Source organism: Accipiter gentilis, chromosome 12 (genome assembly GCF_929443795.1).
Source record: "Accipiter gentilis chromosome 12, bAccGen1.1, whole genome shotgun sequence".
NCBI lineage: Eukaryota > Metazoa > Chordata > Aves > Accipitriformes > Accipitridae > Astur > Astur gentilis.
The window spans coordinates 35021228-35044921 of record NC_064891.1 but is presented as its reverse complement, the minus strand read 5'-3'; the positions used below and the strand labels follow the sequence as shown (position 1 = coordinate 35044921).

The 23694-nt window shown below is 41.9% G+C and overlaps 1 protein-coding gene across 2 annotated transcripts in view; it reads right to left on the bottom strand.

Moving 5' to 3' along the window:
- PPP3CA (protein phosphatase 3 catalytic subunit alpha) overlaps window positions 1–23694 on the bottom strand; it is a 200470-nt gene that overhangs the window by 103862 nt on the left and 72914 nt on the right. For both annotated transcript variants that reach the window (XM_049814903.1, XM_049814904.1), the window contains exon 2: window positions 9798–9998. In XM_049814903.1, the coding sequence (XP_049670860.1) occupies window positions 9798–9998 (201 nt within the window). The remainder of the gene's footprint in view (window positions 1–9797; window positions 9999–23694) is intronic.

Below are 23694 nucleotides of genomic sequence, written 5' to 3'. Positions count from 1 at the left end.
AGCAGAACCAGACTCTAAACAACAGGGGGACACATCAGTACAGAGATTCCCAAATCGGATGAATGTAGTGGTACCTCCAAAGTGGCAATGATCAGCTGACACAAAACGCTCTTTGTCTCTGTCGTGCTATTAGTCTTCCCTCTCACTCACACTCCAGTTCCTTTTCTTCTCTCCCATAGCTGTTCCCAGCTTGATTCCTACACTACAGATGCTCTACAGCTGTTGCAGGTACAGTGTGATTAAGACAGAATCAATCCCCCTTCCAGCCTCATGCACATACAAATCATGATCCTCTATTATTTCACACACACATGTAACGTGGGGTGTGCTGGTTCGTGCGTGACTGGTAGATCGGGGGGGAGGGGGGCAAACATATGCTGGAATTTCCATCTGCCCCCTTCTGGCTCTTACTCATTTCAGTAGCTCCTCCATTCAAAATGGGGGAGGAAGGAACGCGGGTGGCTGCGATTTCAGCAATGATCCCACTGCATTCCCACACCCCTTGCCAATATAGACTACGACTGGAGATTGAGTTGAATTAACCTGAGGCCAGAATCAAAAGGAGGAATAACTAGGCAAAGCTAAGAGAACACAAAAGGCAAGAACAAAGGATCTCTTTCTTTCTAATGAGGATGACACAGTGCAAACATCAAGGTGATTTTCAAAAAAGAATCCAAGTGTCAAAGACCGAGAACTACCCGGTTCTAACTCAAGTTGTGCCATGAACTACATAATTGCAGAGCAAATAAAAAACCTGATTTACAAGTTTCAGAAAAATCTCTGAGAAGCTACAATAAACACCACTGCTATGACGTACTATGTCTTCTCGGAATAGCCCTAGAATAAATGCTAACACGCTATAGTGTGCCATCAGTATTTACATGATGAAGCAGCACCCACACGCTAAATAAAAGATGGTAAGAACAAAGTCCTGAAGACTTAAGTATTTGCAAGCAGTTGGGTTTGTATTTTTGCTGGTGGTTATTTTTTAATCAATGCAATTTCTGTGCTGACTTGAAGCCCAATACATATTTGATTGTCCACTTCACACCATCAAATTAAGCTCCGTATCTGAAGGGCATCTTAGACTACACGATTTCACTTTGGCTTATTTGACTATGATTTTTGCACCAAAGCAAGTTAACTATAGAGAGATTATTTATAAGAACAAGTGAGGTAGTTGTAAAAATACAGTCTGTAGTATCCACTGCCTTGGCAATAATGATAGATTTAAGCAGCTGCTACTAGAAAACATCAGCTCTGCCAAAATATCAGATGCTAATGTCTGAAGTAGCTCAGTTAAGCTACAAGACACAATCACTTTGTTCTACCAGGGGTGCAGGCAGGCATATTTCAATCCATATCTGGAACCGACAGAAGCATTTAGGGCAGGAACAGATCAAAAAAAGTTTGAATACATACAGCCTTACATCTTCACCTTCTTTCAGAAGTCACAGTTTTTAAGCCACAAGTGATTTGATGTATTATGAGTTCTTAATAAAGCACGCAAAACAGCTGGACCAGTGTCAGTTTTAATCAGCAATCCAATTAAAGCATCCAATCAAGTTCACCTTAGCTGTTCAACAGTATGTTTATATCATAAATTATTTTTAACAGGAGTGTTAACATGCAGGTTTGCTGTATTTTAATGACATATTCAACGGCAATACGTAAGGGGAAATAATTGTTGCAACAGCAAACTGCGCTCATGCATACATTGAGAAAAAAGTATATCTAGCGCATTTTAAAAATTGATGGCAAATATTTCTTCATAAAGTCTAATTTATTTATTAAGTCAGAGGACACGTCTGCCTTATACAGGCGTGTAAAAAGAATTGGACTATCATTTGTTTTCAAGAAGGATGCAAGAGTACATGACGCTGCTGATACTTTCCCTTTCCTCCTCTTCCATGGCATCAACCTGTTCTGTTGAAATGTCATCTTATTTATGCAATCAAGATCATGAATGGATATTAAGAAAGAAACAAGTCAACGTTTGTTTCAAACTAACATTTACCTCACTGCAGCCAATGTTAATTTTCCTACAGTGAAGGAGAATTAACTGCAAGCAATTTATTCTGAGTGAGAATAATTGGCTGAAATGTGTCCGGTTCTCAGGTGTCACTGGTCCAGGCAGGGAAGGTGTATCAGTATAACATAGAAACTCAAACTGATGTAGTTATATCAGGAACATTTGGGGTTCTCATGCATTTTAAGACTACAATGAACAAAATACCAGCATGTTTTCAGAATGACTAGCAATACAGTTAAAGCAGCCGAAGTAGTTACAACTGAAAGATTCCACTATTTGGCTGAGATACAGAAAAAAGTGTTGTGCTGTAACCAGCACCCTGATTCGGAGGGCAGACCCCATCACGTACTCACTCTTAGTATCACAAATATTAAAGATGCTTTTTAAAGATAACTTTAATGAATGCATTATGGAAAAGAAGGGAAAAGAATTCTTCTGTTCAGAAGCTACAGGCATCTAGACTTCAAACCAGCATTAAAGCTTTTAGACTTGGGAATCTGAAGACACCAGCCACTTAGGATGAAGTTTTCCAATTTGATCATGTAAATGCTTTTTTCACGACATGTAAGTAAATATTTTAGTTATAACAGTGCCCTGGAAATTCAATAGTTTCCTTAACAATAATCACGGTACATTAGGTTTAGAGTATAAATTAAATTACTTAAGTGTGAAATAGAGAAGTTTTAACTAAAATGGCCTTTACTGAAATATTAATTTCAGACAAACTTCAATGTTGTGCTAATATGGATAGATCTTCCACTACTTGTCGGCTCCTAATAAGCAATCTTGTTTATTTTCCATGCTGGAATTCTATCTTAAACTGCTTCAAAGGTAAAAACCAGAAAGAACTGTTTTAGTTTGACTCTCCAATTGCATTAGATCATTTACATGTGTGCTACAGTTCAACGCAATTTTAAACATTATTGCCTTTTTACTACAATGTGGGCATAAATAGTTTTATTAGCTTGCCTTAGCATTGATCACTTTAGCTGGAAGTTCTCGATGTTTACTTGCACAGCACTAGCAACCTACTAATATTACTTTATGCTACCAAATGAGAGAAATTGGGCAAAGGAAAAATGCATGTGGAACATGAGGAAATGTTCAGGCCCAGGAGACCCTACCATCCCATGGAATAATGTACCCACAGAATATCTGGAAGCCTCAAAGATCATACAGGGCCAGGCTGGCAGGAAAAGGCTTTCCCTCTGTAGTTTTTATGGGCCTGTAATGCACCGAAGGTTCTGAAGGTCACCAGAGCTGCTGCAGTTGTTCCCACACAGGCTATCCCCAGATGCCTACAACCTCTCCCCTCCCATCAACGTAGAGTTCAAATTGCAAAAACCCTCAGAGTGCTCACTACAATACAAACTTTACAAGCAATTCAAGTATTTAAGCTGTGTTTCCATACCGCTGCAACAATCGGCCAAGCGAATGGAATTTTTTACCCGAAGACACTACAATGAAACTGCAAGTGGGTGTATTCCCCCTTAGCACGCACAAGGTTAGTACTTACATACCTATTGGAAATAGATACGCACCCTACCTTACATCATGCGATGCAAAGGGAATAGCAAGGAAGGCTCTGCAAGCACAGTGGTTTCCTTGCGTCTACCGCAACCGTAAATGTGGGAGCTGCAAAAAACAGGACTAGTAGAGGAAAACAATATGGCCAAGGAAAAGACCTGCAGAGACTGAGAAGTTTTCTGCGCTGCAACAGTAAGCTTTTATTCTGTCTTCATCCGGTGCTCTCCTGTCTTCACATACCAAGCTGCACACACCTGGCATTTCAGAAAGCTTGGAACACAGGATAGCACAAAGTCAGGGCTTTCTCAATGAAGCACGTGAACGTTTAGAACAAACGTATATGCTCATTTTACCTATTTCCCATTTTTTCTAAATGAGGGACAGACAGATGCTGCCCTCTGTGCCTGCACATGGCCTGGCTGTTATCACCAGGACAGCAACTGTCGTCTTTGCCACTGCTGGTGGTAGCACCCACACAAACAGGATTGAGAACATCTATACACAGGCAGCTGCCTCGGTAATGTTCATACGGTATATATAAGTACCATGTGCAAAAAAGCACAGGTTTATAAAGATGCATATGATTTAGGGTTTTGTGTTCTTAGTTTACTTAGAGGAAACTCTTCTTAATAACAATGGGCAGACTAACCAAAAGGAGTGCGCACTGATAATACAAAATATTCACTTGTGCAAAAGGTATCATGCTATTTTCATTCAGTATCTGTAAATCTAACAATATCCTGAAGAAAAATAATCCAAAAGGTACAAAGACGTGCAATGATAGATATTAGACAGATATACCACTAAGAGTTCTAGGTCTACCCTGTAGTTAAGTATGTCATTTAAGGAGGTATAAATTCAAATGACAGAAAAGTTAAGGTGGGAAGATCATCTAGTGCAACCTGCTCTGCTCAAAACAGGGCCAACTTCAAAATCAGATCTAGCCTCAAAGCTGGAATGGGCTGTTGTCATCAGCTACTTTGCTATTGAAATCAAATTCTGCAATATGACCCTTGGGTTCTTGTATTTTAATCCCATCCTCTCCAGATTAATAACGCTATTTAACCTCTTGTAGCTGGTAATTTTTGAAGATGTTGGAAAAAAACAATTTACCATGTTCCAAAAGTGCAGGTTTGGTTGCTTTGAAAAGGACCAGTGAACTGAGGCTCATTAATGTCAATAAATCACACACCTAGTAATTAAAGTGAACACCACAAATGTTGGCAAAAAAAGAACTCCATATTTAGGATGTGACAGAATTAAGATTTCAGGTACAACCTCTCTTGCATATGCATTATGCTACAAATTCCTTAATTATATAGTCACTTTCTGCTCTTTTCCTTGCAGTCGACAGAATCAACCATACTCATGCAGTGAGCAACTTTCAAGTTGTGCTCTCTTCACTTGTGTGAAAGACACTTTAGTTACAAAACATGAACCTTACTTTGAGGACAGCACGATCAGCCTGCTCACATACTTTCAACACCACTCAGTATAGCAGTATCTCATCACTTTGAAAGACACGTGTGAATTACTATCTTCAAAACACAGGTGAGCTAAAGGGTCCATTTTACAGACTGGGAGCCAAGCAAAGCAACATTGACATCAAAGGCTTTACCTAAATTTGTTTTTCTGACATAACACATTGAAAAGCCCAAAGAACTTCTCATTTTATAGTTAATTCTGTAATATACAGAGGTATACACATATACTCAGGCACAAAGTCACCATGCACTGAAGTCAAAGGGACACATGCTTGGCACGCAGTTAAGAGTGTTCAGTACTCAAGAAGAGCAGGTTTTAGATCTGGAAGCGAGGGCCCATAAAAACAAGCAGGTAGTTAGTCATCATGCAAAGGGCAGCGTACATCAGTGGCCCAGAATTGCTCTGTATAGTAATGAACCTATATAATAAGGCCACATAAAGCTACCCAGGCAGTTCAAAATCTGGCATTCCCAACTGTTCTTTGGAGTGTGACTTCAGTAAACATTGCCATCAGGGAGGTTCAGAGATATACCTACTTAGCCTTCTTAGAAAAGAAAACAATTAAAAATGACCCTGTTTCTCCATGTGTCATTATACTGTTATGAACATGAAACAGGACTGGAAATTCTAAGGCTGCCATAGAGACATCTTTCCTCTGAACACTGAACAGCTGTAGTCTAGCCGTTGGTAGACCAACCTCATTAAACCCACAAGCTTCAGATGAAGCCCACAGGCTTCCAAGAGAAGAGCGTACTGATGAAGAAGTCAGAAACAATCCATCTGTGGAAGGTGGCTCCCTGTCCCCTTGCTGTCTGCCCATTCCCTGGCGGGTGAAGGCTGGCATAGACGTTCCCCATGGTGCTGCAAGCAACTGGGAAGCATCCTGCTAGCCCAGGGCGCCTGGCTCACTTCCCCCACTGGAAATCCAGATGACCCCACAACCCTGGTGCCAGCCATTCCCTGCTGCCAGGCATGAGACTGGTCTGTACTGGTAACTGCTTCTACCACAGCTGTTGCTCTGCATCCAGGCCCACTCCACCATGTGCCTCTTCACCTCCCAGACCAGGTGCCCTGCCCAGCTAGTCCAAACACCCTGTCAGTCTCTTGCTCATCTTCCTACTTTGCCTGCCCAGCCCTCTCCTGTCAACCTCTGACTCAGCCTCTTGGCTATTGTCTCCCAAGCTTTGCACCTCTAACACATTTTCTTGTCTTCATGTCAAGTGGCCGGTCTCAGCCGCCTCCTTGTCGTATGCTGAGCACCCCATCACCACTTGTCATCCCTACTTTCAGCCTTCCCCTCAATACACTCGCTTTTTTGGACCCAATTCTCTCCATCCTTCCCAACTCACATTCACAAGTCAAGACAAAGTTGCCTCAACACTTCCCAGATGCAGGAACAGTCCTGATAGCAGGGGACTTGGAGTCTCTTTTTAGTTCAGGCTCTGTTCAGATTCACACCCAGCACAAAGCAGCCCTGTGTAACAACTGCAGGAATAGTTCACCTTGGTTGTAAGGCAGAACTGTAGCAGACTATGCATGCATGTAGCAAACAATGAGAATTTGAGCTAAGATCGCAAATGAATTCATCAGCAATACTGCAAAAGGCTTATAACCTTGCCAAATTTGAAAACAAAATGTATTAACTCAAAATGACAATCACATTGGTGCTTGCAGCTAAACGCAGATACAGTGTAAGTTTTATACATAAATGCAAAATAATGGACTGTGCATTCCACATTAAGGGTCTTTGCATGCCTCCCCCCATTATAAAAATCATCTTCTCCCTCAGATGCAGGTCTTCTATGTACCCACTTTATTTCCCATGACTTTGCTTATAAAAACAGAACTCGGATATTTTTTCTGAGGACAATTATCTCACCCTTTAAAATAAACAAAAGAGAAATTTCAGATTGAAGGATGGCTGCACAAGGCTTGAAGAACAAACTTCTCGTGTTCTTTAACATTTATCAAGTATATCACTGTACTAATCCACAGTGCTCTCACTTCAACAGTTATGCTCTTCTGTCTCTCTTCTTTTTGATGATCACAGTCTCATTAACCAGTTACAGAGATATGTTTCTAAAAGATGAATGTATCTCTCACAAAGGATCCCATATTAATGATTTATGACTGCCACTCTTCAGCAAGACTGCTTGCCGTGTCCAAAATCTAAAATTTATTTTCTTCTCCTATCAATGGTTTTGTTTGTTCTTCCATATGTTTGAAAAAAGCTTCCCTCTACTCCAAAGTTATTTCTCGATTACCTGTATACCTTGCACTTCCACATCATTGGTCAGTTGGTATTCTCTTTATCCAGACACCTGCTGTCATACTACTCGTACAAAGAAAATTGTCAGGCCCACAGCAACATGCCTCACAAGCTTTCCCAACCTCCCCCTCACAATTTATTTTTTTCCTTCTTTTGATGATCACTTTCATAACTCCAGCTTTCATGTTTGTTCATACAGAACATTAGCACTTCTCAGCTACCCTGCTAACAAGCATTAGGAGCTGAGCTTTCCTACGCCAGCTTAAAAGAGAGTAGCTACCAGCCGCCCTGAAGAATGCTGCAGTATCGCAATCACTGCATGAGAATAATTTCAAAAGCAGGAACAAAGCAAGATGTACGCTCAACTGAAAAAAGAATCAAAGACTTAAATTATACCAGTGTTATACAACGGGGTAACCTTCAGGAGATTAATCTCCAAAATATAATTCAGAACAACTCTGATACCTTCAAAAGCATTTAAGAAATGATTTTTAAACAGAGAAATTAAAAAGAGAGAGAGAGCATTAAACATGGACTTATGGAAATCAGTCAGGACACAACACACCAGACCCATCCTCCTACAGTCTACATCTCTCAATGGATTAATGTCCTGGTTTCAGCTGGGATAGAGTTAATTGTCTTCCTAGTAACTGGTACAGTACTATACTTTTGAGTCAGGTATGAGAAGAATGTTGATAACACACTGATGTTTTCAGTTGTTGCCAAGTAGTGTTTAGACTAAAGTCAAGGATTTTTCAGATTTTCATCCCCAGCCAGCGAGAAAGCTGGAGGGGCACAAGAAGTTGGCACAGGACACAGCCAGGGCAGCTGACCCAAACTGGCCAAAGGGGTATTCCATACCATGGGACGTCACGTCTAGTATAGGAACTGGGGGGAGTGGGGGCAGGGGAATTGCCGCTCAGGGACTAACTGGGCATCGGTCAGCGAGTGGTGAGCAAATCTTTTACCATTATTATTATTATTGTCATTTTATTAGTGTTATTATTATCATTCTTAGTTTCCTCCTTTCTGTCCTATTAAGCTGTTCTTATCTCAAGCTACGAGTTTTACTTTTTTTCCCCCCAATTTCCTCCCCCATCACACCAAAACCCACACTCAAAAAACAAAGAGAAAATCCACAGAAAGGTAGCATTTCTGCATGTCTGCCGCTCAGTTATGGACAATGGTATTGCACCTCTACGACTTCTTCCATTTATCCTGAAGTCACAAAGAAAATGTCTGTAGATCTTTACTCTCGGTCTACTCGGGGAATCCTTTTATTCATCTGATTTCCTTTATTCATCCATAAGCTGCAACGTGATTGACATCTTTTCCATCAGAATTGTATGGCAGCATGACAAGCTAATTATTACATAAAAGATGATACACATTACCTCTCCAGGTCAAGCTACAATCCCCTATTTGGATGTCATTTTTAAAATTACAAGCTTTAATTAGTCGTGAATCATTCTAGTCCAGACACTATGCTCTTCAGTTTCAAAGAAGGCTTCCTGAAAATGAAGGTTTTGCTACTTTGATGTAGGTTTTGGTGAATGCTACCAGTACTGATAAGAAAGACTGGTAACCCTTCTTCTGCAGCAGGTGAACCTACTTCTTTTACTTTTTCAGGGCTCTCCAGAAACGCAGGTGATAAAAGGACCTGCCTTCTTAAACCAAGTTTTATAGTTTGGTTTCATAGTTTAAGCCGGCTGGAATTAGTTGTCTTTTGCCCCACAGCTAACTTTCTTTGCCACAGATCGATTTCTTGCCAAAAACGCATTCATATCCGATAACAACAACAAAACAAGGGAGGAGGCACATTAAAGCAAGCAAATGCATTCATACATTCAGAATGCAGTCAGAGGCAGGAGACAATTAGAGAAGGAAATTCAAAGTATAAGGCATTTCCTGAGGATTAATGAGTGGGTGGTAGCATTTGATAGTCAAGGGCAGGATGGGTTCTGCAACCAACACAATTCATTAATCCCCCAGGCAACATAAACCAGGATTCTGCTAATTTTTTTTTTCCTTTTTTCTGCACTCATTATTTTCCTTAGCATTTAATTAAAATTTCCATTTACTCTGACGCCATTTTTCCTTCAGAGCCCAATGCTGTCTTTATGTCTGAACAGTGCTACTATGGTAAATGACATCTATAAAATTATGGAATTAATACCTGGTGCAAAAGGCCAGATAACTTTTCAAGTTTAAAAAAGTTCTTCTAATCTTCTCTTAAAAGACTAAAAATGTTCTCTGCCTTAGGAACAGAAAGGGCTCAGCAGATGTGAACCTTTCCTCTAATTTACAAGCTGCTTGATGGCCTCCATTATCCTAGTGGTAGCAGACAAAGAAAGAATCAAGTATTGGAGAGAACAAATGATCTTTAAGCTGCCTTTCAGCTTCTTAGGAAGCCACATACACTAATGCATTACTTGTCATGTCCCAAACAAGCAGCCATCCCCTTCATCATAACTCCATACTAACCTGTGACTGGTGCATCTATGTCCAGCAAATTTTTTTCCTGGCGGAGAATTGAAGCTCCCTCAGTTATTATTCTCAAAGCAACACTTTCTTCCAGTCTCCCTTCTTTCATAAGGTGTGCCTTTAAGATATCCACACGAGGTTTTCCATCATTATCAAACACTTCCTTAGCTGTGAGCCGGTGACTTGGAGGAAATGGGACAGCTGAGTGGAAAAAAACAAAAATATCTGGTCACTTTTTACTGCAAAGCCTCTATTACTGATAATGACACATTTCAAAAGACATTTCTGCTGCAAAACAGTGTTAACATTCATTTTCTACTGCTTCTTATAATTTGTGGTTTAAATTCTCCATAGATTATCAAAGATACCATTAAAGAGCATGTATTCCACGGGCTACATTATTCACGCGCGCAAGAACCACTAATTAATGCTTGTAAAAAACTGAGAGGAAGATTTAGGCCATATTTACAGGTAGATATGGTCAAACAAGCCCCCCAAAAGGCATGGAAATATCAGGGGGAAAAAAGGGAATGAAGCTTAAACTGCTCTAGTAGCGCTAGAGAACATCGATATAATGCTCCCTTCCCTTAAGAGCATAAAATGCACAAACAAGTGCAATATTTAACTTCCGTGCATGGACATGCATAGATACGCTCCAATTAAATGCTAAAATCCAAGACAGACCTCTCTCTAACGACTCGGGGTAGGGAGATGGAATATATCTTCCCAGCAGAAGTAACAGTTAGCTACGCAAGCTAGATTCAAAGCCCATCAAAGCATGCCTAAGTGCCAACCAGAGCACTCCAGCAAAGGCAGGGCAGAGGATGTATCGGGCTGCTGTTGGAAAATAGGTGGGTTGCCCTGGCAACATGGCAGCGACTAGCGAGCTGCGTTCTGCCAGCACGTAAGCTCTGAGGCGTATAGCAAACTTCAGCCCCTCCTGCTCCGGCTCTGCTAGAGCCAGCTGGAGCGAGAAGGCTCAGAGGTGATGCTCTCAGCTGCCAGGATGACGCTGGAGCGTTATCCCAGCTTAACCCCTTTTCCCTTGCAGTTCAATCGGAGTGGCATCGGGCACCGTCTGCCTCTCCAGCCACAGGGTAATTATACTGATCCCTGCCACAGCTGCAGGAGGGTCAGGTTATTTGGGAGCTCTGAGCAGGGAGAAGAGGTGGCCACAGGGCTGGTCTCAGCTGGCCGCATCTGCAGTGCAACCCTGTCCCTGCCAAAGGGTCTTGTCTCCCACCAAGTGTCTTACTGGCAGCTCTGCCCCGTCATGAGACACGGAACCCGAATGCGGCAGAGCAACGTATCTGTTAGCTTCGATTTTCTTCTCATTTCACAACCAGTGTGCATCAGAAACAGACCACAAATCACACACATCATTTAAAGCCCAAGCCAAGAACTCTTCACTTACACTACCAGAAGTAACAGAGCAGATAATAAACTATTTCACTTTGTGCAGTTATTTTCCACTGATATTTTAAACACAAACTTCTTCAGAAAATTGGGGGGGCAGCTCAATCATTTTGTCCTTTTTGCTGCCCCAGCTCCAGCAGTCCATTCACTGAAATAGTCTGGTGGGGACTAATGACTGTGGGTCTTTGTAAAACACTGACACCCGACTGCTCTCAGACTTCAATGTGGGATGAGGAGAAGAAGGTGAAAGTTTATGACGTCCCTGACACCGCCAGGATTCTCCTGAAGCAATGACACCTACAACCAACAATGAAGTTAAAATACAGCCCTCAGCTCTGGAAAACCCTGCCACAGATCCGTGATGATCACCACCCTCACAGTGAAGAACTTCTTCCTTACATCCAATCTAAATCTACCCTCTTTCAGTTTAAAGCCATTACCCCTTGTCCTATCACTCCATGCCCTTGTAAAATGTCCCTCTCCAGCTTTCCTGTAGGCCTCCTTTAGGTACTGGAAGGCTGCTATAAGGTCTGGAGCCTTCTCTTCTCCAGGCTGAACAACCCCAACTCTCTCAGCCTGTCTTCACAGGAGAGGTGCTCCAGCCCTCGATCATCTTCATGGCCATCCTCTGGACTCAATCCAACAGGTCCATGCCCTTCATATGCTGGGGGCCCCAGAGCTGGACGCAGTACTCCAGGTGGGCTCTCATGAGAGTGGAGAAGAGCGGGAGAATCACCTCCCTCGACCTCCTGGTGACGCTTCTTTTGATGCAGCCCAGGAAATGGTTGGCTTTCTGGGCTGCAAATGCACATTGTCACGTCATGTTGAGCTTCTCATCAACAACACCCCCAAGTCCTTCTCCTCAGGGCTGCTCTCAATCCATTCTCCACCCAGCCTGTATTTGTGCTTGGGATTGCCCGGACCCATGTGCAGGACTTTGCACTTGGCCTTGTTGAACTTCATGAGGTTCACATGGGCCCACCTCTCAAGCCTGTCAAGGTCCCTCTGGATGGCATCCCTTCCCTCCAGTGTGTCGACCACACCACACAGGTTGGTGTTGTTGGCAAACTTGCTGAGGGTGCACTCAATCCCACTGTCCATGTTGCCGACAAAGATGTTAAGCAGCGCTGATCCCAATACCAACCTCGTGAGAAATGCCACTCGTCACTGGTCTCCACTTGGCCATGGAGCCATTGACCACAAGTCTTTGAGTGTGACCATCCAGCCAATTCCTTATCCAGCGAGTGGTCCATCCATCAAATCCATGTCTCTCCAATTTAGAGACAAGGATGTCATGTGGGACAGTGTCAAATGCTTTGCACAAGTCCAGGTAGGTGACGTCAGTTGCTCTTCCCTTCCCCACCAACGCTGTAACCCTGTTGTAGAATGCCACCAAATTTGTCAGGCATGATTTGCCCTTAGTGAAGCCGTGTTGGCTGTCACCAATCACCTCCTTATTTTCCATGTGCCTTAGCATAGTTTCCAGGAGGATCTGCTCCATGATCTTGCTGGGCACAGAGGTGACACTGAGTGGCCTGTAGTTCCTCAAGTCTTCCTTTTTTCTGTTTTTAAAAATGGGGGTTATGTTTCCACTTTTCCAGTCCGTGGGAACTTTCCCCAGACTGCCATGACTTCTCAAATATGATGGATAGTGGCTTAGCCACTTCAGCCACCAGTTCCCTCACGACCTGTGGATGCACCTCATCAGGTCCCATGGACTTGTGCACATTCAGGTTCCTTAGATCCTCAAACCTGATCTTCTCCTATGGTGGGCGGGTCTTCATCCTCCCACTCCCTGCCTTTGCCTTCTACAACCTGGGTGGTATGGGTGCAGCACTTGCCAGTGAAGACTGAGGCAAAAACATCATCAAGTACCTCAGCCTTCTCCATGTCCCAGGTAACCAGGTCTCCCGTTTCCTTCCAGAGAGGGCCCACATTTTCCCTAGCCTTCCTTTTATCACCAATGTACCTATAGAAGCTTTTCTTGTTGCCATTGATGGCCCTGGCCAGGTTAAGTTCTATCAGGGCTTTAGCCTTCCTAACCTGATCCCTGGCTGCTCGGACAATTTCTCTGTATTCCTCCCAGGCTACCTGTCCTTGCTTCTGCCCTCTGTAGGCTTCCTTTCTGTGTTTGAGTTTGTCCAGGATCTCCTTGTTCATCTATGCAGGCCTCCTGGTGTTTTTGCTTGACTTCCTCTTTGTTGGGAGGCATCACTCCAGAGCTTGGAGGAGGTGACCCTGGAATACTAACCAGCTTGCTTGGGCCCCTCTTCCCTCCAGGGCTTTATCCCATGGTACTCTACCAAGCAGACCTCTGAAGAGGCCAAAGTCTGCTCTCCTGAAGTCCAGGGTAGCGAGCTTGCCATGCGCTCTCCTTGCTGCCCTAAGGATCTTGAACTCCACCATTTCATGGTCACTGTAGCCAAGGCTGCCCTTGAGCTTCACATTCCCCACCAGCCCCGCCTTGTTGGTGATAACAAGGTCCAGCATAGCACCTCTTCTATCACGTGGAGAGGGAAGTTATCATCAACGCATTCCAGCAACCTCCTGGATTGCTTATGCCCTGCTGGGTTGTATCTCCAACAGATATTGGGGTGGTTGAGGTCCAGGGCTTGTGAACGTAAGGCTGCTCCTATCTGTCTAAAGAGGGCCTCATCTGCTCAATCTTCCTGGTTGGGTGGCCTGTAGCAGACTCCCCTGTAATGTCACCTGTCCCTGCCCTCCCTTTAATCCTGACCCATAAGCCCTTGGTCAGCTCCTCATCCCTCCCCGGGCAGATACATGAGCCATTAACAATTCATTATGCAACACAGAAAAAGATTAAACATTGCACGAAAAAGGGAGGTGAATGAGAACTCAGCAGTTCTCCAAGCTTCCATCCTCCTTCTGAAAAAAAGAAAACAAAAACAAACAAACAAAAAACCCCAAACCCCCCAACCAACCACGAAAAAAACCCATGAAAACAACCCAGAAGACTAGCTAGTCCTAGTGGTCCTGCATTTTCTGCAGGGAGGAAGGAGGAGAGGGAAAAGTTGTTACTAATCTCCAATGAGTTTGGCTGGAAGAAGCATGTACCATTAGTTTGCATTCCTTTGCAATACAACCACCTCTGGTCTTCTGCAAAGCTATCGCCGTGTAACAACCTATGCAGCATACTATTACTTTGAGGTAACTACCATATATGCATGTATGCTGAAAGGAAATTTTCACATTTATAAAGATAGAGCAAAACAGACAAGCAATCAAGCAAACAAAAGCTATGAAATGTTACCTACTGCTTAAGAGAAATATATGGCATAAGCTGCAGCACTGTTGCTCTGCAGGCAGTTTTCTAAGAAACGTACCAGTGGCTAATTAAAGAAAAAAGATACTGTTCCAATAGGAGATGATTAATGATTAATTAGCAAAAACATGAGCAACTGAACAGACCACAAATTGCATCTTCCATTATGAGAATATTAATTTTGTATGTACACATACACAGATCTTCCACAGAAGAATGTAAGAAACGGTCATGTTCATGTGGAAGTCAGTTAAACATCATTCTTTACTGGTATCACCCACAAATGCCTGGATCAATCAAAATCCTTTTACAAACATAAACATTTAATTTCCATTGCTTTATATATAGCAACGTTACCATCTGAATACACAGGTATCCATCAGCTTCTCCATACCTGCTTTCTTTTTCCACTTTTTTTAAAACTATGCTATTAGCGCTTGCCACAAATGACTCCTCCTCTCCCCGTGGTTTTGCCTTGATCAGAAATAAAACCAAGCGCCTCCTCAGACAGCAGCTGTGCACACAGCATACACAACAGGGAAGAGCACGGAGCTGGGAGAGGAGCCCCCCAGGGAGAGGCAGGAGGAGGGAGGACTGGCAGACTGAAGTGCCAGGACCAAGCTCCTCGCCACGGCACAGGCTCAGGGGACCTTTTTGGAAAAAGAGGTGGGAATCGGTATTAAGCAAAGGTCATAAAAAAGGGAGAGGCAATAAAATTTGTGTGTACATACCAGGTGTATTTTTAGGAGGTTTAGTGACAAATCCCACTACAAGACCACCACAGAAGAAAATCATGCATGTTTATCCACACTCTATAAAACTTAAAACCTGGACGGGTCTCCACCTCTGTTTACATTTATTTCTTTGTATTAGCATTAAAAAAAAAACCAACAAACCAACTATTCACTATGTGAAATACTACCCTGGTGGTTTGGTAATAAAACGCAGACCACAACAAAAAGAAAAGAAACAAAGTTTTTAACCCTTTGCCTCAGCCTGTCAGTAGCATCCTCCAGAGATCTGAAAACACAAGAAAATACTCTTTAACCACTTACTGGTTTGGGTTTTTTTTTCCTCTTGTGCTTTCAGGTCTCTTGAGCATGTTCCAGCAAATGGAGAAAAAGATCAACCTGCTATTTTACTGTTCTTGCAGGTTCCTGCAAAACCCATCTTACCATTAACACAGCCACTGCAAAGGTCAGACACATCGTTACTGTTTCTCTCAAATATTAAGCAGCCTCTCTAGAACAAATAAATAAACCATAAAGAGCTGTGCTTAATTAGAGTGGACCATGTGTGCATACATAAATAAAATACAAGCATGCGGCAAAGCAAGCATTATTTTGTTTATATATTATTAATTTTAAAATGAAGCTGTACACTGAATTAATACTGTCAGAGGAGGCTGCCCATAAGAAAAAATGCCTTTTATCAATATTCAAGTTCCTTGCAAATTATCTCCCTCTGTAATTCTTGTCCTGTAATTTCATATCACTTATGCTGCATGTCTGTATGTAACTGTTTATAGCACACCATACTTTTATGAAAAATAAATGCTTTCCTCTTCATTTGTAGGGAAAACACAACATTAACTATCATTATCTCAATAACTCAATGCATTGCATTTGATGGCAATTTGCAATTCTGCATTTTGAGAAACATTTGCACTATAGCAGTGGCTAGAGCACAAGTTATTAAACCGGTCGACACTTACTCTACACGTGCAAAAAAAGTCAGGCCACTCTGCAGCTTTATTTTTTTACATCTACTTATTCATAACTTTCAGACCTGGTATACATAAAATTTTCCTGTCATCTTGGAAACTCCAACAAAACTGTATTTTTGAAAGCCAGGAACATTTGTAATAGCTAACTAACACTTTTTGCAGGCTGTTTGAAAATCTACCCCCATTTTACAGCGTGGTTCAACACATGGCGAATTCTTGGGCATTCCTGCTGAACAAGAACAACATCTATACTGGAGTATTTACTATTTAATCAGAGTTCTGCATTTCTGTACCATGCCACATCTGATCAAAACTATGGTCCAGTATATAAAGCAGCAGCCAAAGATCAACTGTTTTACCTAATGGCAATAGTTTAACACTACATAATTCTGAGCATGTTCCTGTACAGTTGCCTACAAATTTCTGGCTTACACGGTTACTATGAACCAAAAGGGAAAGAACGGTGAATTTTTTTTTCAAGAACACTACTTACTTCAGGTGACAGACAGGAACAAGAGGATGAGTCACCGCCATCCACAGCTGCTAAGGGGACAGAGCGAAACCTCTCAGGCAGTGCAGCTCTCACCAAAGTGGTGGGAAAGGGAAAGAGCGCTGCAAAAAATGCTCAGCCACCCAGGACATCAAGTTCTCGAGCGACAAACATCCCCCTCTGCAGATTTCCTCAGGCGGCACATGGACAATGCCTTCACCTCAATGCACAAGTTATCTGGCGACGGGTCCACCATTCAAACACACTGGATCACTGGGATCTTTTTTTTAACCTACACATTTTTTTCTTAGCAGGTAATTTTTAGGAGTAGCATACAGATGGGTGACTTATTTAGAAGACAAGATTTCTTTTCAATATAAAAATTTGTACTGTAGCATTCATAATATGTGCAAATTCTTATTTTTTGTCCACTTGAATTTTAGACAGGAAAATATGTCTCCATCTGGTAAAAAAAAAATCCAACTATTTATATGACAGCGTAAGACTTAAACCAATATTTTCTCAGTGGAACTCATGTTCTGATGTTTTCTAACGAAAACTATCAGGTTTCATTTTACATTAGCTACTGTCACTAGAGTAAGCACGTGTGATGTAAAGCCTGCCTGGAAGCTACTCCTGACTCTGAAACATCACTGGAATTCACAATCCCTTTCTAAACAATCAAGCTTTCACCTGCCATTTTAAGACATGATGTATTTGAGAACTTTTTTTTTTTTTTTTTTTTTTTTTACAAAATCTGCTCACTGGATGGTGAAAGTGTCGGAAATTAAAATCTGGAAAATAAATCTACAATATAATAAGAAACTATGAGGATTCCTATAGAAATTTAGCATTAATTTTTCCCCATGGCCAAGAAGTTCTTGCAGTGTAATCAGAAGTGCTCACACCTGTATTTGTTTAAAGACATAATTAAATCAATGTCACTCAAGAAGAAGGTATGTTGCTTCACAGGAAGCTGAGGGTTCCACTGGGCGAGGTAGTCAATACTGCATAAAGAAACAGTCCATCAAAAAGAAGGTACTGTTGCATGAAGTCACCTTAGAATAACAGCACCTGTAAACTAAATCAGGAGCAGACAAGAGGGTCATTCCGCAACAAAGCCCACAGATACTAAATTTAGAGAGAAAATAGAAAGGAATTCCATTGACAGATATCTCAGCTGGCAGCATGGAAAACAGGCCACTTGAGAAGAGGCAATAACATCCATGACCCAGAAATAACCATTATCAGTAGACTTGCCAGTCAGTTGTGGTAAAAATGGTCAGTATTTACCCAAGATCACTGACTCCTCTTCATGTAACATGGGGGGAGGAGCATCTTTCTCAAAGAATGGTTGGGGGCAACAAAACCCACCACAACAGGGCTGTTTAATTGCTGTTGAAGCCATTAACTAATGCTAGTCCTTGGTGCATTACAGGTTGGCAAGGACACTGCTTCACAGAAGACTGAGATGAGCCTTGCTACCGTAATTGCTTGATACGTGAAGGCTCAAAATAAAAAAATAAAAAAGAAAATAACAAAAGACGCTTCACCAAATATCCCAGCTCTGATGGGTATTTTTGATATCTTCCGACATTTCAATCATAACTGGAGAACACAACAGCAAAGACAGAATTGCATCAGAGAAGCTCACCTAACTTTGGACAGAAGCTACATGAGGAAAGCATTTGTAAAATGAAGGGCTGTGTCAACCATGTAGCGTCCCCACCATACTGCCAAGTTGTTTCCAGATGCTGAGGCACTTGATGCGGCCTTCTAATCAGTACGCCTCTCCCCTTCACTTCTCACCCGAAATGTCCCACTCCAAGCCAACCCATTCAAGCACACTGCAAGCAGTCCTCATGTAGCGTAACTCTGTGATACCTAAGGGAATCCAATTCTTTAGACAAAACACTTCTGCAGGATTTGAGCCTCAAACTTGCAAAGGAAAGATTAAATCTACCCCCCTTGCAGCACTGTGGTACTTCATAGGAGAAGAGTGCAACCAACCAGTTGCGAAGCTGGCTCTGCACTTTGTGCCAGGAGCCACCTCGTTACCTCTCAACGATGCGGACTATGTTTTTGACAGATTGCCTTGCCTAAACTATGAGCATACAGGGATCTTTGCACAAACAGATGAGTTGCACAGCAGAGAGGAAGGGCACTGAAAGTGACCATTAACTTGGAACAACAGAATGAGGCTGAAATCCTGTCATTTCTGTTGAATTACCCAGCTGAGGTGGAGCGGGTTGACCCCGGCTGGACACCAGTTGCCCACCAAAGCCGCTCTATCACTCCCCCTCCTCAGCTGGCCAGGGGAGAGAAAATATAACAACAAAAGGCTCATGGGTTGAGATAAGGACAGGGAGATCACTCAGCAATTACTGTCACGGGCAAAACAGACTCAGCTTGGGGAAATTAGTTTAATTTATTACCAATCAAAATCAGAGTACGATAATGAGAAAATAAAATCTAAAACTTAAAACACCTTCCCCCCACCCCTCCCTTCTTCCAGGGCTTAACTTTACTCCCAATTTTCTCTACCTCCTCCCTCCTCAGCAGCACAGGGGGACAGGGAATGGAGGTTGGGGTCAGTTCATCGCACCTTGTCTCTGCTGCTCCTTCCTCCTCAGGGGCAGGACTCCTCACAGCCTTCCCCTGCTCCACCGTGGGGTTCCTCCCACGGGAGACAGTCCTCCATGAACTTCTCCAACGTGGGTGCTTCCCACAGGCTGCAGTTCTTCACGAACTGCTCCAGCATGGGTGCCTTCCATGGGCTGCACGTGGATATCTGCTCCACTGTTTACCTCCACGGTTAACCTCTATGGGCTGCAGGGGGACAATCTGCCTCACCACGGTCTTCACCACGGGCTGCAAAGGAATCTCTGCTCTGGTGGTACCACCATCGCTGATGGGCTCGGCCTTGGCCAGTTGCAGGTCCATTTGGAGTGGCTGGCATTGGCTCTATCAGACATGGGGGAAGCTTCTAGCACCTTCTCACAGAATCCACCCCTGTAGCCCCCCGGCTACCAAAACCTTGCCATGCAAACCCGATACTTGAGGTAAGAGAGTATTTCAGTGTCCTCAAATCTGAAATCCTAACAGCGGCTTTTCAACAAAGTTACCTGTTCTCAGAGGATTAAAGGTCACAGTATTACCCCTTCCCACCACTTCAGGAATTGCTATGGTCTTTTCATGACATTACTGGCCTTCTCCAGACTATACAGTACCTAACAATAAGAAAAGTATATAGCAACATCTTTCTTCAACTCTTTAAAAGAACATAAACAATCTCCTCACAAACTCAGGTCAAATTATACTTGAAAAGAACAATCATAAGTAGGTATGCCACCTTAAGTCACCACACACACACACACACACACAGACAAAACAATCCATTAAAGAAACAAAAAACCACCCACCAACATAGGATTTGATGTTCTTTATATTCACCACAGGAAACCTTAAAAATCCTGAAGAAGAATTTACATAAAGAACTTCTTCAGAAGCATTAGAGCAGTGACACATTACTCTGGGCTCAAATGAAGAACGATAAAACACATAAAGGCCTGGATAAACACACGATATTCCCTTGGTGGTTTGATTTTCGTTTGGTGAATTGATTGACATGTACCCATCCAAACCGCTCTGAACACTTTTATAATAAACTAAAGTGTTGATATCATTAACACACAAATTTGGATTACCGTAACCTGCTAAATCTAACTCTAATCTTAAATCATTATCAAACAATGAGCAATAAAAATGTTTTTCAGTTTCTCAAAAATATCTGAAAAGAAATGATGACATCAAAACTTTTAGAGGAGAACATTTACAGGCAACAGACACATCAGAGAGCATACCCTGAGAACTTAGTAAGAGGTACAGGTTGGAAAGCGGAAGGGAAGGAGGTACACTTAAAAGAGTTGCATGAAAGAAAAGCCTCATAATTCAAAGAAATGGGTCTGTCTGAAATACCAAATTGTAGGGCATTTGGTTATTTCCTGACAGCATTCCCAGAGTATCTTTTGGGCAACTATTGGAATAGAAGCAAACAAATCCTTCCAATCTTACAGAGCACAAAGCAACATGCATCTCTATAAAATATTACAAAAATATAACCTTTCCCTGTGTTTGAGGTCATATGCAAGTATCTTTGATATTTATTATCCTCACCTGTCCACAGTTTATGGATAAAAAAACAACTACAAAATAAAATAGAGCGGAAAAATTCAGTCTAACAAGAACATTCCCAGTTAGGACCAACACATACAGTTAAAACTGGAAAATGTGATCGTAGCTTCCTGGCCTCATCAGCAAAGTTTGTTTTTCTGCTTTGTGTGTTACACCCACGTTTTTCCATAGGCCTCCAACTGCATACTGTTGAGCTTTGTTTTTATTAGCTTTTGGAACACAGAACAATAATTATCCAGAGTTTAAATTCCTTTATAGGAACAATTCATTTGGAGAAAATAAAGTCAGGGGAAAAAAAACCTTGTAACAATGGAAAATACCAAAGGTCTTCCAAGACTTAGATAAGGAATCAGGCGCATTCCTCCATCCCCCAAAATACTTGAGTGATGGATGATTTCTTTTCTACAGTAAGACTTCACTATTGTTCCTAATTGTAAGCAATTAGGAAGTGATCGCATGTGAAATTATTTTAATCTATTGGGAAAAAAATAATCAATTCTAGGACCTTCAGGTGTCAATCCAGATTTATGGCACCACTTTCTTCTGACTTTCTCGTTCAACCTACTTCAGTCTCAGCTGACACTACCAAATTTCAGTCGCTTTTCTGGCAACATAGCTACAAGGGGCACTGCAGACAATTCCTCACCGAGAAACTGAAGTCTTAGTTAAGACCTTCTCACACCTTTTGAGCATAAGAGGGTACCATTACCAAGTTTAGTCAGAAATCAGCTTAGCTTTGAGGTCCACCTCAAAGTCATCAGTGACACGCAAAGGGGCAGAAAAGCAAACATCCTTTCCTTTCTAAAGCTGCTCCATCAGGACGAGGTTTAAATACAACGAAGATTTAGCTTCCAAAAATTTACCACTATGCACAGTCTGGCATTAGTCACACAAATTTGTTAAAACAGCCCTAGAAGAAGAGATGAGGAAGTGCAGGTAAAGCAACCTTTATTTGCAGATACTCTATTTTCTAACGCGACTTAAATGTTACACTATAGAAGTTGCTCTGCTTAAATGTCAGCCTGCAGAAGTTGCTTCCTGGAACAAGACGCACCAGCTCACCTCTTGCTGCTGCAAGAAAGTCAAGAAGCTATTCACCAGGCAGAGGAAATGGAAATTTCTGCTAGAGTTACAAAGCAATCCTTTTAAAAAAAAATAAAAATCTTACATTTCAAATTTAGGACATTTTGGCATCTAGCAATCAATACCTTGCCCAAAGAGCCCGCAGCCTAGAGGGCAAAGACAAGGGGCTAGGGATGCTAACAGAGCTCAGTACTGTACTGCCTGTATCTTCTAGGCTCTAAGCTGCTAACACTGACCAAAGGACTTGCAAGTAGCATCTTTGAATTGTGTAAGGTTTATTTAAATTGTTTTAAGAAAGTAAACCTTAGGGAAAACAAGCAAACAAAAAACCCAAACACCTTACCTAAGCTGATAAATATCAGGATGCGAAGAACATTTAAAACATTAATGTCTAAACTATTCCACGTGAACTAAATCAAAAAATCATGCTGATCTGTAAATGTTAACCTGGTTTATTATTTAGCTGGTCATGAGACATGCAATAAGTAGCAGATCTACACCAGCACTTCATAAATCAGTCCAAAAAGACCAAGGCTGTAAAAATTAAAGAGTAAAGCCTTACAAATATAAATATGTGTATGGACTAAGTAGAGGAGGACTGCAGCAGGAGCCAAATTAACCTTAAAAAGTAGTTGGAAACAGCAGTTGACGGTTTGGGGTTTTTTGGTTTGGGTTTTGTTCAGGTTTGGGTTTTTTTTTACTCCCGAACAGCTTTGCTTGTTTTAGTAGCATTTTTGCCTTCGACAGAAGTTTTAAATCAGCATGCTTCTGCACAAGTTACTCTATACTGACTTATACTGGTTTATGTTGCACGAGAAACTGGCCAAGCTCTACACATATTAGTGTGAAAAACATCATTTCAGAATTACACTAAAACTGAATTCTGCTTGTTCAGCCATAATCAATAGACAGGAAACACGGGATAAGCATAAAAAAATGCACCTGATTATGTAAGAAAACTAATTTGTGCCAGGCTACACCTATTACTGATCCAATAGCAGCCCTTTCTTGTTTAGGGGTCAGGTCATATACCTGCAAAAACAGCAACATGAAAAGGCACTAGCTTTTTTTTTTTTTTTTTTTCCTCTCTGCAGTTTAACAGCTAGATACCAACAGCCTTCACCCAGCATGGTTTGGCTTTGTCTAGATTTGGATTTAGGGACATACACATTGTGTTACACAGAGTCATGTTAAAACAAAACAAAACAAAACCTACCACAGTCTTTACTAAATACCAAAAGACAGTTTAAATGACTGCCTTCTCCTGGAACTGAACTTTAATCAATTCAGCACGTGCTCAGCACCATTTGTTTCATCTTGCCTGATATCAGAGATACTGCTTGCCAGTTCAAACTAATACCCCAGTTCAAACTAGAACATTCTAATAGGGAAATTCAGCCCTCCATTTCAGAAAGGCCGTAAGCAGAAGGCAAAGGGTAGGTAAGCCCTCCATGGGCCCAACAAGCAACGGTGCCTTTTGCTCCCCATGAAAAGAATTGAAACTCTTCCAGTACATTGTATGAACCGATTCCCAACAACGACTTGTTCTTCCAACACGCTCAAAGAACTAATTTTCTTGTGATGTTATTACAGTTCACACAGATCAATACTAAAGATTATTGACCACATTCACCACCGCACTATGCTGCTGTAATGCCATTAAACAAATGTTCTTTCTAATCCAGCATTAACGGATCACACTGTG